This window comes from Physeter macrocephalus, chromosome 19 (genome assembly GCF_002837175.3).
Source record: "Physeter macrocephalus isolate SW-GA chromosome 19, ASM283717v5, whole genome shotgun sequence".
NCBI classification, from domain to species: domain Eukaryota; kingdom Metazoa; phylum Chordata; class Mammalia; order Artiodactyla; family Physeteridae; genus Physeter; species Physeter macrocephalus.
Window position 1 is genome coordinate 26,170,481 of NC_041232.1, and position 15,604 is coordinate 26,186,084.

General features: G+C 39.4%; 1 protein-coding gene across 9 annotated transcripts in view; it reads left to right on the forward strand.

Annotated features, from left to right (window-relative positions):
• LOC102990852 (zinc finger protein 10) overlaps window positions 1-7,843 on the forward strand; it is a 69,512-nt gene extending 61,669 nt beyond the window's left edge. For 8 of the 9 annotated variants that reach the window (XM_055080301.1, XM_024120845.3, XM_024120847.3 and 5 more), the window contains one exon: window positions 931-5,529. In XM_055080301.1, the coding sequence (XP_054936276.1) occupies window positions 931-3,407 (2,477 nt within the window). In that variant the 3' untranslated portion in view covers window positions 3,408-5,529. Of the gene's footprint in view, window positions 1-930; window positions 5,530-5,882 lie in introns of those variants that run through there. The other variant, XM_055080300.1, reaches the window with a different exon arrangement.
• The last annotated feature ends 7,761 nt before the right edge of the window (window positions 7,844-15,604 follow it).

Genomic DNA, 15,604 nt, shown 5'->3' on the forward strand with positions numbered 1-15,604 from the left:
ACCCATTATATGAAACTTTTTTGGTTTCTCTGGAAGCTTTATTAGCTGCTGCTTGTCAGTGTTCTGAAACATCTCGATGATGTTTCTTGTGAGTTTATTTTCATCTATTTGGGTATTCAGTGGAACTTTATTCCCAAGAGGACTGTAAACCAATCTGCAGTGGTTCTGCTCTTTCTCCTGAGCTTAGCACAGTGTTTGGCACATAATAGATATTTAACGATTGTTTGTCGAATGAAGCTAATGCTCAGAGATCCTTTCTCACCTCTTTATATAATACATTTTTAAAAATAAATAAATTTATTTATTTATTTTTGGCTGCATTGCATCTTCGTTTCTGCACGTGGGCTTTCTCTAGTTGTGGCGAGCGGGGGCTACTCTTCCTTATGGTGTGTGGGCTTCTCATTGCAGTAGCTTCTCTTTTTGCGGAGCATGGGCTCTAGGTTCGCGGGCTTCAGTAGTTGTGGCACATGGGCTTCAGTAGTTGTGGCTCGCGGGCTCTAGAGCACAGGCTCAGTAGTTGTGGCACATGGGCTTAGTTGCTCTGCAGCATGTGGGATCTTCTTGGACCAGGGTTCGAACCCATGTCCCCTGCATTGGCAGGCGGATTCTTACCCACTGTGCCACCAGGGAAGACCCCACCTCTTTGTATTTTGCTCATTTTTCTTTGTGCTTTCTAAAGAAGGCATTTTTCAAAATTTTGAAACTCAAGACTACGTTTATTGTCCGTTCCCTTTGCCTATTACATGTTTTGATTTGCTTTGTTTTCCCCAGTGCCCAGGAGTTTGGGTACATTTACAGTTGAGATTTTATTTACATTCAGAACTGATATCTGAAACTAAGAAAAACCTCATGATATGGCATTTTAAGGCAATTTTATGCTATACTAGGGTCATGTTACTATTTATAACATATGAGTATTTTCATTTCTAGACGAAGTCTGGGAAATTGATGGTCGTATGGAATGGCATAAGGAAAATCAAGGCAAGCTAAGAAGTATGTCAAAAGGCTATCAGTGTACTGCATTTGGAAAACTATGTCTTCTTAGTACAGATTATGTTTCTTCAAGACAAAAACTTCATAAATGTGTCACAAATGGAAAGAGTTTGAAATATAATACAGATTTCAGTAATAGTTATGCCGGAATGAATCCTAATGGGTTTCATGCACATAGGGAATCGTCCATCCATTCTAAACATGAGCAAGCTGTTATTGGGATAAAATACTGTGAAAGTAATGAATCTGGAAAAACTGCCAACAGAAAGTCACAGCTCATATGCCAACAAATATGTATGGGAGGAAAACCCTTTGAATGCAGTTACTGTGGGAAGGCCTTCAGCAGCAAGTCATACCTTGTGGTGCATCAGCGAACTCACGCAAAAGAAAAACCCTACAAATGTAATGGATGTGGGAAAGACTTCAGCAGCAAGTCCTACCTCATTGTTCATCAGAGAACTCACACAGGAGAGAAACTACATGAATGCAGTGTTTGTCAGAAAACTTTCAGTTTCAATTCACAACTTGTTTTACATCAGAGAATTCACACACGGGAGAATCCCTATGAATGCTGTGAATGTGGGAAAGTCTTCAGTAGGAAAGACCAGCTTGTTTCACACCAGAGAACTCATTCAGGACAGAAACCCTATGGGTGTCATGACTGTGGGAAAGCTTTTGGTTTGAAATCACAACTCATTATACATCAAAGAATTCATACAGGGGAGAAACCCTATGAATGCAGTGATTGTCGGAAAGCCTTTAATACGAAGTCTAACCTCATGGTACATCAGAGAACCCACACGGGGGAGAAACCCTATGGTTGTAGTGAATGTGGGAAAGCCTTTACTTTCAAGTCACAGCTCATTGTACATCAGGGAGCACACACTGGGGTAAAACCCTATGGGTGTAATCAGTGTGGAAAAGCGTTCAGTTTGAAGTCACAACTCATTGTACATCAGAGAAGTCACACAGGAGTGAAACCCTATGGATGCATTGAATGTGGGAAAGCTTTTAGGAGCAAATCCTACCTCATCATACATATGAGGACTCACACAGGAGAGAAACCACATGAATGCAGTGAATGCGGGAAATCCTTCAGTTTCAATTCACAACTTATTGTACATCAGAGAATTCACACAGGGGAGAATCCCTATGAATGCAGTGAATGTGGGAAAGCCTTCAGTCGGAAATACCAGCTCATTTCACACCAGAGAACTCATGCAGGGGAGAAGCCCTATGAATGCAGTGACTGTGGGAAAACTTTTGGTTTGAAGTCACAGCTCGTGATACATCAGAGAACTCATACAGGAGAGAAACCCTTTGAATGCAGTGAATGTCAGAAAGCCTTTAATACAAAGTCGAATCTTATTGTACATCAGAGAACCCACACAGGAGAGAAACCCTATGGTTGTAGTGAATGTGGGAAATCCTTTACTTTCAAGTCACAGCTTATTGTACATCAGGGAGCACACACTGGGGTGAAACCCTACGGGTGTAATCAGTGTGGAAAAGCCTTCAGTTTGAAGTCACAGCTCATTGTACATCAGAGAAGTCACACAGGATTGAAACCCTATGGATGCATTGAATGTGGGAAAGCTTTTAGGAGCAAGTCCTACCTCATCATACATATGAGGACTCACACAGGAGAGAAACCACACGAATGCAGTGAATGCGGGAAATCCTTCAGTTTCAATTCACAACTTATTGTACATCAGAGAATTCACACAGGGGAGAATCCCTATGAATGCAGTGAATGTGGGAAAGCCTTTAATAGAAAAGATCAGCTCATCTCACATCAGCGAACTCATGCTGGGGAAAAACCTTATGGGTGCAGTGAGTGTGGGAAAGCCTTTAGTAGCAAGTCATACCTCATAATACACATGAGAACTCATTCTGGAGAGAAACCGTATGAATGCCACAAATGCGGGAAAGCCTTCATTTGGAAGTCGCTACTCATTGTACACGAGCGCACTCATGCAGGGGAAAACCCTTATAAATGCAGTCAATGTGAGAAGTCCTTCAGTGGAAAATTACGGCTCATTGTACATCAGAGAATGCACACAAGAGAGAAGCCCTATGAATGCAACGAGTGTGAAAAAGCCTTCATTAGGAAGTCTCAGCTCATTGTACATCAGAGGACTCATTCAGGGGAGAAACCCTATGGATGCAGTGAATGTGGAAAAACCTTCTCTCAGAAATCAATTCTCAGTGCACATCAGAGGACTCATACAGGAGAGAAACCCTGTAAGTGCAGTGAATGTGGGAAGGCCTTTTGTTGGAAGTCACAGCTCATTATGCATCAGAGAACTCACGCAGATGAGAAACATATTGGTGAAGTAGATGTAAGAAACTTTCTCTCAAAAGTCAGTTCACAGGAATTCCCAGAAAATTTGTACAGGAGAGAAACTCTGTAAATGGAATCATCTCACTGTACACCATGTATATGTGGCACGTGGCACAAAAAATATCAGTACATGTGCACAAGGGACTCTGTGAATTCAGTGAACCCTATGAAAGTTCTTAGCAGGAAGTCTTGTAAGTTTGTGCAGGTGAGGAACATTATGAATGAAATGAATGTCAGAAAGCCATTTTTTAATATGCTAACATCCACAAAGAGGAAATTCCATAATGCAGACAAATATAGAATACAGTCCTTTGAAATTCATAGTTTATTAAGAATTAGGATTTTAATGAGAGAAAACATAAATGAACGAATTGCAGGTATCATAAGCTCATACCTTGGAGAAACCATGCTATAAGTTAGGGAAATTCTTCATCTAGGAATGACAAACTTCTAGTAAAAAAAAAAAAAAAGAAAAAAATATTTGAATGAATGAAGATCTATGAATCTTTCAGATGGGGTAAACACTCAGCAGGAAGGTTTATTTACTATTATTTTGATTCATTTGGAAAAAAATAATTTCCTTTACAAATTAAGGGAAATTATGTTCCAAACTTTTAGGAGATGATTGGAGAAAGTATTCAACTATCAATGATAGGCATGTTCATAGTGGAACATAAAGATTTTTTAACCTGTGTAAACAAATATAATAATCAGGATAACAATAAGGATTACATCATAAGACCTGCAGGGATGTTTAGGTATTATCTTCCTTTCTGTACTATAAAATATGTTTTGTGTAGTTTTGCATATTCTTGTGAATGCCACATTTGATAGATAAATTAGCTAGATAACAGTACCATTTTCCAGGGGTTTCTACTCTGCATAGTGACATTCTTATTTAAAAATACAACTTCTTATTAGAATAATATGGCATTAAAAGTGCATTTCCATACTTTAAACCTTTTCTATTATTTTGTACCCTTTGTAAATGGTCCTGAAAGCTACCTCTTTAGTTATATAATCAATATAGTGCACGTTTCATGTGATTGTGTATCTGCAATCTGTTCTGCCTTCTCTGGTTAGAACACCTGGATTTCCTTTAAGAGAATTCACAGTGTATGCAGTCATGATGGGATCATCATTCAAGGTGCCCTGCCAGGAGTTGGCTGAGATAGTTCAGAATATAAATTTTTAATGGACTCCTTAGTACAGAAAATCAAACTTAGATTTTGTTCTCAGGTAGCATCTTGCTGCTAGTATTAATTAGTTCCTTCTATATAGATTACCCAGAATAGCTTTAGTTATCGTCCTTTTTAATCCTAGTTCACTTCTCTGTTAATTTGAACTATCTTGTATCCTCTCAGTACATTTAAGTGATACCTTTAAGTGATGCTGCTGAAGTGTGTATGTATAGCTATAGATTCAGGATGGTGAAAAGTCATTCTACCACTTGCTTACTTACAAAGTCAGTTTTTTTCACAGCCTCACCAATTACCTTATGTGAATGAGCATTAATCTGAAAATTAGGTTAGGCTATCTTGGAGGAATATGAGGATTCAAAACTGCAAATATTCCTGAAACACCCACTACTTTGTTCTCTTTACTTCAGTGGGGAATCCCATCTCTTACTCAAAGAAACTGCATCTTCCTTGAAGGACGTAGTCAGTGATTTCTGAATCCCAAGTCCTTATGTGTTCAGCTCATTATTATTATCCAATGTCAATAGACCTGGGGTGAAGAATGATGATTTACAGAAGGGAAGAGAAGGCTTGCATAAGGAAAGAATTTCAGATATCTGCTACAGTCTCTCCCTTAAACCTGGAAAATATCATGAATATGTATTTTGTCATTGATGTTCCAAGGAAGATACATACACAAAATAAAGAATAAACACATATTCTGTTTCCCACTATCCAGGGTCAATTAGATTTTAAAGGTGCTGTATTGTGTGATGCAAGTCCACATTCAGCCTCTCCCAGTAGAAGCCAGAGATGTCAACATAATGTTGAAGGCATAAATCAAATACTGTGTGAAAGGATAATGCTGGATTGGGTCTGATTTTAAATGAAATGGAAAATTTTCCAGATAAATGAAACTTAACAAAAATCAATAGATCAGCAACCAGTAAACAAAATAGGAAAGTTAAAAATTGAATTTCTGGCTTGAAAATCTACCTAGTTCCTCTAACTCTGCCCCAGCCCCAGAAAAGAAAGAGGTTCCAGAGACTTTCAGTAATAGTTGATAATTTTCAGGAAAGTTAAAGGAAAGACAATTCTAACATTTTACAATATTTCACAGGAAGTAGACATTTTGGGGGGGAATGACAAAGTCATTTGTGAACATAGATATTAAAATCCTAAATGGAATTATAGCAAAAATGCATCTAGTAATGTAGAGTTTTTATTTTTTAAAGTCATGACATTATTAAGTGTAGCAGACTGTTAGTAGTGAACCCAATATTTCTTCATTACCAATAGTATCACTGTATTTTTCATAATGGTGATGTGCCCGGCTAAAAAGCTGCATTTCTCCATTCTTTTTGTAGCTAAGTGTGATCATGCTGCTAATTCTGAGTAATGAAATGGACATCGAAGTTACCGAGAGGGATAATGGGAAGATTTTTCAAAAGGAAAACAAGTGGGGAAAGCCCCCTAGTGTGCTTTCATCTTTCCTTTTTAATATGCAACATGCTGGATGTTCGGAGACTCAGCAGCCATCTTAGAACCTGAACTCCTCTTGAGGGTGGAAGCTGTCTGCTTGAGTGCAGTAGAGCGATAAGAGTGATGTGGCTCTCTGGTAATTATGGAGCTGCTGTGCCAGCCCTAGACCACCAAGTCTGGGCACATTTTTCCACAAAAGAGAGATGAACTGTCTTGTTCACGGCATCTTTTCTTTTTTTGTCGGGAGGAGAGTTGGTTCTGTTATGTGCATCTGAATCTGATCCTAATTAAAACACATGAGGGTGTTTGGAAGATTTAATATTACAAAATCTTTTTGTAAAATTAACCACACTACCAGAAAAAAGCCATATGAGTATCTCAGTATGTGTAGATAAATCATTTGATGGGCTATAATACCCATAGATGATTTTAAAATGTTATTAAATTAGAGATAGAAATTAACTTCTTTAACTTTGCAAGCAGTATGTTCCAAAAACTGACAAATGTCATATTTAATGATAAAACAGTAGATGTATACCTTTAAATTAAGAAAAAGAATGCTCATCAATTTTATTGAGCAATATAATGGCAGTTCTAGCCAATATGTGAGAACAGAGAGTTGTAAGGAATTGGGGTTTGGGGCAGAAACAAAAATCCTGTTGTTTGCACAAGTGATTGTCTATTTAGAAAAACCAAAATAAACTACAGGCAAATATTTAAACTACAGGCTGTAAGGCAAGGAGATGTTTTGCACAGCTCTGAGAGCTGGCAGCTTGGCTGTGAGCACAAGCAAATCTCTACAATGTCTCCATGCTCAGATTCCAGGCCCTGCTGAGGGAAACATTCTGATTTGCCCTCAAAATATCTGAAGGCAGTTTTGCACTAACTCAACCAAAAGCTTCAGCAAAGCTCAGACAGCTGAAATACAGATCAGACTGATTCAGCGCCACCTTATCTCCCAGCCTAAGAGCTGACATTAGAAAATATGTACCCTTTTCTGGAAGTAAATATATATTCAAAGAGCAAAGAAAATTATCAGGAATATATAGGTACCTTATATAATGAAAAGCATCATTTTACCAAAAAGACAAACCTAACTGTGCATGCACTTAACAAGAAAGTTTCAAAATCATGCAAAAACAGAGCTGAAAGGAGAAATATACTCTACCAGTTTAGTTGGACACTTCAACAGTTATTTCTCAGTAACATAACTTGGAGACCAAAAATCAGCAAAGCTATAGAAGCACTGCATAATGCCATCAATAAACTAGACCTGGTAGACATGTCTAGAATATCCAACAGCAGAGTATGTATTCTTTTCAGTTACCTGTGAAGCATTCATCAATACAGGTCATGTCCTAAGTCATTAATCTTAACATTTTTAAAATAATTGAAACCATTCAAAATTTCTTCCATCTATAGTGCAGTTTAACAAGAAACCAATTGCAACAAGAACAGAAAAATCGACAAACACTTGGAAATTAAGCAGCACAATTCTAAGTAATTCATGGCTCCAAGAAATTTCAAGAAAAATATGGGAAATATTTTGAATTATTATATACAACATGTACAAATTAAAATACAACATATTGAATTTTTTGAGATGCAGAAAAAGCGGTGTGTACAGGGAAATTAATGGCACTAAATGCTTACATTAGAAAAGAATAAGCGTCTCACATCAATAATCTAAAGTCCTACCTTAAGGAACCAGGAAAAGAAGAGTAAAGCCCAGTGTAAATAGGAATGAAATAGTAAGGATAAGACCAGAAACCAGTGAAACAAAAACAGTGGAAGGGGTAAACACAAAACACAAATTTGACAACTTTGATGGACTAAATTCTTGAAAGACACAAACCACCAAAACTTAATATGAAATGGGTAACCTGAATAGTGCTACATTTATTAAAGAAATTTAATTCATAGTTAAAATTCTCCCATCAAAGAAAAAAATCCAGGCTCAGATCATTTCACTGGTGATTTCTATCAAACATTTAAGAAAGAAGTAATAGCCATTCTATACTAACTCTTCCAGAAAATAGATGACAAGTACTTCTTAACCGATTTTACGAAATCAGTGTCACACTGATTAAACGAAAAAACTACAAATGTTTTAAAAACTACAAATGTTCTTCATGAACATAGATGTAAAAAGCCTCAATATTAGTTAAGTCCAGTAATATGTAAAAGGGTAATACATGAAGGCAAATTGGAGTTTATCTTGGGAATACAAAGCTGAGGCTGATTCAATATTCAAAATCCAATCACTAATTCATACCTGACCAACTAAAAAAAAATCATATGGTCACATCAACAGGTGTAGTAAAAGCATTTGTTCAAATTCCACAGCACTCATGATAAAAAACCTCAGGAAACTGGGAGTAGGAAGTAGCTTCGTCAAACTAATAAAGCACATCCAAAAAATGTCTACAGCAGGGGTCCCCAGCCCCCAGGGGGCACCACAGTACTGGTTCTGGTCTGCGGCATGTTAGAAACTGGGCCACACAACGAGGTGAGCAGCAGGTGAGTGAGCGTATCTTCATCTGCTGCTCCCCATCACTCCCCACCAATCGCATTACCTCCTGAACCATCCCCCTGCCCCCTGGTCCGTGGAAACATTGTCATCCGTGGAAACATTGTCATCCTTGAAACTGGTCCCTGGTGCCAAAAAGGTTGGGGACCGCTGGTCTACAATTAATGTCATAATGGTGAAAGAGTGAATAGCTTCCCTTAAGATTGAGAACAAGTCAATTATATCCACTCTCACCACTCTATTTCAGCATTGTACTGGAAGACTTAGCTGACTGCATAAGGCAAGAAAAAGAAAAAGACACCGATTGGAAAGGAAGGACGACAACTATTCAGAGACAGCATGACTGCCTTCACTCAAACTCCATTTAAAACTTTACACACATGGCTTTAAAAAAGCCACCATAACAAGTCAATTTAGCAAGACAGCAAAATGTAAAATCAATATTCAAAAATCAGTTCTATTTCTACATACTTGCAATATACAATGGAAAATTAGGGTTAAAATGCACAGCTATTTGTGATAGCACTGAAAACCATGGATTAGTTAAATGTGAGTGACATGAAATGTATGCTGAGAACAACAATGAGGAAGGGGATAATAATGACCTGGACAATGGGAGGAGGTGCCCTGTTAATGGATTGAAGATTCAATGTCGTTAAAGTGTCAGTGTTCTCCACACGGATTTTTAGACTCAATCCCATTCCAATAAAATTCCCAGGAAGATTTTCTGTGAAAACTGACAAACTGATTCTAAAATTTATGTGGAATAGCAAAGGAACTAGAATACTCACAATTTTGAATAGGAAAAACAAAGTTGCAAGTCATATACTCTTTGATTTCCAGGCCTGTCATTAAGCTACAGCAGCTATGACAGTGTGGTATTGTGAAAGGACAGACATATAGATTAGTGAAACAGAAGAGAGTCCTGAATAAAACTACACACTACATAGTGAACTGATTTTTATCAAAATTACAAAATCAATTCATTGGAAAGAGAATAGTCTTTACAAAGAAAATGGTGCTGAAACACTTGCACATCTGTTTGAGAAAAATATGTGTCTTGGTCTATGCTTACACCATATACAAAAATTAATTTTTTGAGGAATATACTAGAGGTTGAGCTTCCAGCTAAAGGGTTGATGGTGAGCATTTAATATATTTAATTTTACATCTAAGACTAAAATGAGGGTTGAGCAAAGATGGAAGAATACTATATAAAGATATTTTCTGGTAAAGTAAGAGTATGAAGTGAGCATAAGAAGAGGAAAGAGTGTTGGGGGAAGTAAGATACTGCCATTCATATTAGGAGGAAAGCAAAGGATACCACTTTAACTGTTAGGCTGATGATCACAGATGGAGAAAAGTGGGATTCCGGGCACTATAAGAAGTTATAAAAGTAACAAGTGGAACAATATGAAGCCTAAATTACAAAAGAAATTATTTGAAAGAACAAAAAACCACACAGAAGAAAAAAGTAAATATAAATAGGTTGCACTGAAATAATGGAGGGGGCCGGAGAAAAACCATTTATGGTGGGTGAATTCCAACTGATAAATGTAGAAGAAATGATGAAATTAGAAAATTGTCATTAGGCAGCCACTAGAGTAAAGATTGTTTCAGGCAGGAATTAATGAATACTAGTAAGCAAAAATATTATGAAGAACAAATATTAGTCTCAAAGTATTTTCCTCTCAGATACTTCTTAATACAAAAATAGTAATGTTAGATTGAGAAATTTCAGAAATTAGGAAATATTTTTACATAAATGATGGTAAAATACAATGGTAAAAAGTGAAGGAAAATGTATAGCTTTAATGTATTAAGAAAAAGGTTGAAAACCAATTATCTAGCTTCTATTTCAGGAAGCCACAAAAGAAAAGCAAATTAAACTCAGAGAAAGTAACAGGAAGGCAATAATGAAGAGCAGAAATTGATTAAATAGGAACCAAATGTACAAAAGAGAAATTGCCACTGAAAGTTGATTCTTTTTTTTTTTTTTTTCCTTCGGTATGCGGGCCTCTCACTGTTGTGGCCTCTCCCGTTGCGGAGCACAGGCTCCGGACGCGCAGGCCCAGCGGCCATGGCTCACGGGCCCAGCCGCTCTGCGGCATGTGGGATCCTCCCGGACCGGGGCACGAACCCGTGTCCCCTGCATCGGCAGGCGGACTCTCAACCACTGCGCCACCAGGGAAGCCCGAAAGTTGATTCTTTGGTTAATAAAATTCACTTCTGATCAAGAAAAAGCAAGACAGGGAAGCAGCCGCATAGCACAGGGAGATCAGCTCGGTGCTTTGTGACCACCTAGAGGGGTGGGACAGGGAGGGTGGGAGGGAGATGCAAGAGGGAGATATGGGGATATATGTATATATATAGCTGATGCACTTTGATATAAAGTAGAAACTAACACACCATTGTAAAGCAATTTTACTCCAATAAAGATGCTAAAATAAAATACTGGGGAAAAAAAGAAAAAGCAAGAAAGAGGAAAAAAATACATTGCTAGTATCCAATATGAAATGGGATATCACAACAGATTTTACATGAAAGTAAATAAAGTAAATGTAAAAGAAGGTTATGCAACAGGCAAACACATTTGACAGTTTAGATAGTAAGGACAAATTCCTTAGAAATCACAACTTAAGTTGGATATAAGAAGAAATAAAAAACAAATCAGTCCTAAATCTATTGAAGAAATTGAATCCAAAATTAAAAACCTTTCCACAAAGAAAGCTTGAAGTCTAGATGCCTTCCCTAGTGAATTCTTCTGAAATTTTTTTTTTTTTTTTTTGTGGTATGCGGGCCTCCCCCTGCTGCGGCCTCTCCCGTTGCGGAGCACAGGCTCCGGATGCGCAGGCCCAGGGGCCATGGCTCACGGGCCCAGCCGCTCAGCGGCATGTGGGATCCTCTAAGACCGGGGCGCGAACCCGGTTCCCCTGCATCGGCAGGCGGACGCGCAACCACCGCGCCACCAGGGAAGCCCCTCTTCTGAAATTTAAAGAAGAAATAATTCCAATTCTATAAAATTTTCCAGGGAATAGAAAAAGTGAGAGAATGCTTCCCAATACTTTTTTTGAGACCTGCATAAATTTGGTGCCAAAATTCAACAAACACACTAGAAAAAAATGAAAATGTAGACATTTATTTCCCATGAACAGAGATGCAAAAATCCTAAGCCATGAATTAACAGATGGAATCTAGTGATATATAAATTATATATAAAAATTATATCATGATCAAGTATGGTTTATTGTATCCATGCAAGGATGGTTTAATGTTTAAAAAACAAACAAACCCCAAAACAGGGGATTTCCCCTGGTGGTCCAGTGGTTAAGACTCCATGCTTCCAGTGCAGGGGGCACGGGTTTGATCCCTGGTCGGGGAACTAAGATCCCACATGCTGCGTGGTACAGCCAAAACAAACAAACAACCCCCACACACTGAGATCCATCACAGTTACAGAATAAGGGAGAAAAACCAACCCAAGACGCAGAAAAAAGGTAAGTGATGAAATTAAACAGGTATCTATAGCAAAGTCTCTTAAATCTAGTAATAGAGAGGAACTTCCTTAATCTGACAAAGCATATTTACAAAAGAAGTCTATCACAGACACTTCATGTTGCAAACACATCATGATTTCATTTCAGGTGAAATACTTAATGCTCTCTCCTTGCATATAAGAATAGAAAAAATTACAACACCTCTTTAATTCAACATTGGAAAGAAAGAAAGAAAACTTAGCCATTCCTATACAATATGTACTTAGAAAACAAAAAAAACCCTGAAGACAAACTGTTAGAATTAAGTGAATTTAGCAGAGTTGCTAGGTAGAATGTCAGTATACAAAAGTCAACTGTATTTCTGTATATTACAAAACAATTAGATAATTGAACTAAAAGTACCATTGACAATAGCATCAAAAATATTGAATGGGGCTTCCCTGGTGGCGCAGTGGTTGAGAGTCCGCCTGCTGATGCAGGGGACATGGGTTCATGCCCCGGTCCGGGAAGATCCCACATGCCGCGGAGCGGCTAGGCCCGTGAGCCATGGCCGCTGAGCCTGCGTGTCCGCAGCCTGTGCTCCGCAACGGGAGAGGCCACAACAGTGAGAGGCCCGTGTACCGCAAAAAAAAAAAAAAAAAAAAAAAAAAAAAAAAAATATATATATATATATATATATAATGATTAGAAATAAGTCTAAAGAAAGGTGTGAAAAGCCTCTATACAGAAAACTGCAAAATATTGCTTGAAATTTCATAAACGAGACCTATTTTGTGTTTGTGGATTGGGAGACTCAATATTGTTCTCAAACATTTCCCAGGGACTTCCCAGTGCAGTGGTTGAGAATCTGCCTGCCAATGCAGGGGGCACGGGTTTGAGCCCTGGTCTGGGGAGATCCCACATGCTGTGGAGCAACTAAGCCCGTGTGCCACAACTACTGAGGCTGCGCTCTAGAGCCCATGAGCCACAACTACTGAGCATGTGTGCCACAACTACTGAAGCCCACGTGCCTAGAACCCGTGCTCCACAAGAGAACCACCACAATGAGAAGCCCGCAGAGCACAAAGAAGAGTAGCCCACATTGGCTGCAACTAGAGAAAGCCCGCACACAACAACGAAGAACCAAGGCAGCCAAAACTAACTAAATAAATTTATATTAAAAAAATTTCCCAAATTGATCTATAAATTCAGTGCCAACTCAAAGTCCTAGTAAATGCATTTTTGTCAGAATTAACGAGCTGATTCTGAAATACCTGTGAAGATGCAAAGGGTGAAGCATAGCAAAGACAAAGAGGAGGAAAATTGAAGGATACACACTGAATATCGACTTATCCCATGATTAAAATAGTATGGTTTTATGTAAAGGTAGACAAACAGACCAATGGAACAACAGATCAGAGAGCCCAGAAGCAGACCCACACATGTACCATCATCTGATTTAAGACAAAAAGTCCCACTTCAGTGCAATGGTGAAGACTCTTCAATAAATCAGGTAAATTGGATGTCCTATGGGGGGGGGGGCGGGGAGTTGACACACCCATACCTCGTACCATAAGTTAAAATTAATGCCAGATTAATTGTACACCTAAATGTAAAGAGGGAAAAAAATAGACCTTCTAGAAGGTTACATGGGGGAAATTTGGTAGCATTTGAGAAGGCAGATCAAGTGCAGAAAAGGCAAAGCTAACATTTGGTGACTTAAGTCCAGGGTGGTCACCGTTGGGGGAATAGTGACTGGAAACCAGCATGAGAGAGCCTTGAAGCGTGCTGGAAATGGTGAGGACACAGTATCTGCATGTATGGAAAAATCAGAGGTAAACCCTAAAGATCTGTGCACTTTATGTAAGTTATAAGGATAGAGAATCAAAATCATCAAGAACTTTCACAATGTGCTTTCATTTTCTTGGACTTGTATGTCTGTGCAAGTTTTCACATGTAATATTATGTTAATTTTAAATGCTTTTGTTTAAATATCTATTTAGGTTTTTTTCTATGACAAAAATAGATAAATAGGTTGATTTTTTTTCCTGCTCTGCACAGAGTAGGCAATCAACAGGTCCTGAGAGGATGGATTCCTCAAACGCAGGGACACTCACTCATCTGTGATGTCAGTGTCCAGCCTGGGCCTGGAGTGTAACAAGCATGGTTACTGAGTAACGAGAAGGTAGTGTGCAGCGAGACTTCTCTCCTTCTCTCCCACCCTCCGAGTCAGTGTGCTGCTGGGTGATGTGAAAACCAACACTTGGGGGCCAGATGGGAGTGGGCTAACCTCAAACCCACCCTCTACCGGTTCTGGGACTAGACCAGTGACTTAACCTCTCTGATGGGCATCTTGTCATATGGGAATGATGGCAAAATACCCACCTCACAGAGTCCCGTATGCTCAGTAAACAGACCTGGGGCTCTGAGTCCCTGGCCCCACCCTACGCCTGACCTACCACCAGAGGGAAAGAAGGTTTGTAGCAGGTGAAGTGGGCCTTGTTCGGGCACAGCACCGCTGCCCAGCCACCTTTGAGCCTGACGCAGAAGGAAAAATCGGTAATACTCATCTCATCTTTAAAAAATTTTTAAAAATATTTTCTCTAGCAAAAAAACCCAAACCATTCCTAGTGCCTCTGGGTCAGTGTGTGGGAGGGTTTTCCTGTTCCCTGCCCCATCTGCGTCTGCCATCTTCCAGGAAAGGAAGGGCAGCCGAGTCACTCTTTCAAGCTCTTGTTTACATTCCCTCTGTCCTCATCATTCTACCCAGGGCGTCAAACACCTCCTCTCTTTCTCCGTCAGGCATTGGTTTCCCAAGGGTGTTCCCCAGATGGCCTGCTCCCCGTACTTCTGTGAACCCAACGAACGGCCCAAAGGACTGGTCTCCAATGGCTACAAGCACCCCAATATACAGACAGATTAGACAAATCTGCCAGGGGGTACTTACCTTGGGGCTTCAAGAAGGCTTCCTGGGGCAGTGCAGGTGGGCGAGCAGCTCCCTCAGGGGGACCTCTGGGAACGAAGGTAATTCCCTGGAGGGAAGAGGGGTTCAGGGTGAAGTAGAGGTTCTTAGGAGGCTGTATCTAGATGGGCTTGCAGCCTTCCGTGGATCAGGGATTTAAAAAAATGTGTTCAGCTACTCATTATGGGGGAAAGTATGTGAATGGCCAGGACATTTCTGAAAAGGAGAAGTCCTAAGGGGGAAGTTCCCTTACCAGATTTTGAACGTGTTAAAAGTGAACAGCGCCGGTAAGGAACAAAATGATAAAGAAGATAGCGCGTGTAGAGTACTGACTCATTTAATGATCTCAAACCAAAGAGGAAAGAGGGCCCGTTATTATTACAAATCATAAACTTTACCAAGAGGAGAGAAGATACAGGATCAGTACCTTGTCCAAAGTCAGGCAGCTATTAAGCAATTGAACTGGGAGTCCGCCCCAGGTAGCCTGGGTCCAGAAGAGAATAGAAAATCTGGAAATAGCGGGTAAGTATGCCTTAGGTTGCATTATGTGGTAATGATTGCATGTCAGACTAGTGAGCATGGAAAAGAGAGGCAGCCTCTATTTACAGTGGGTGTTGGATAATTACCTTTTGGCCTAAC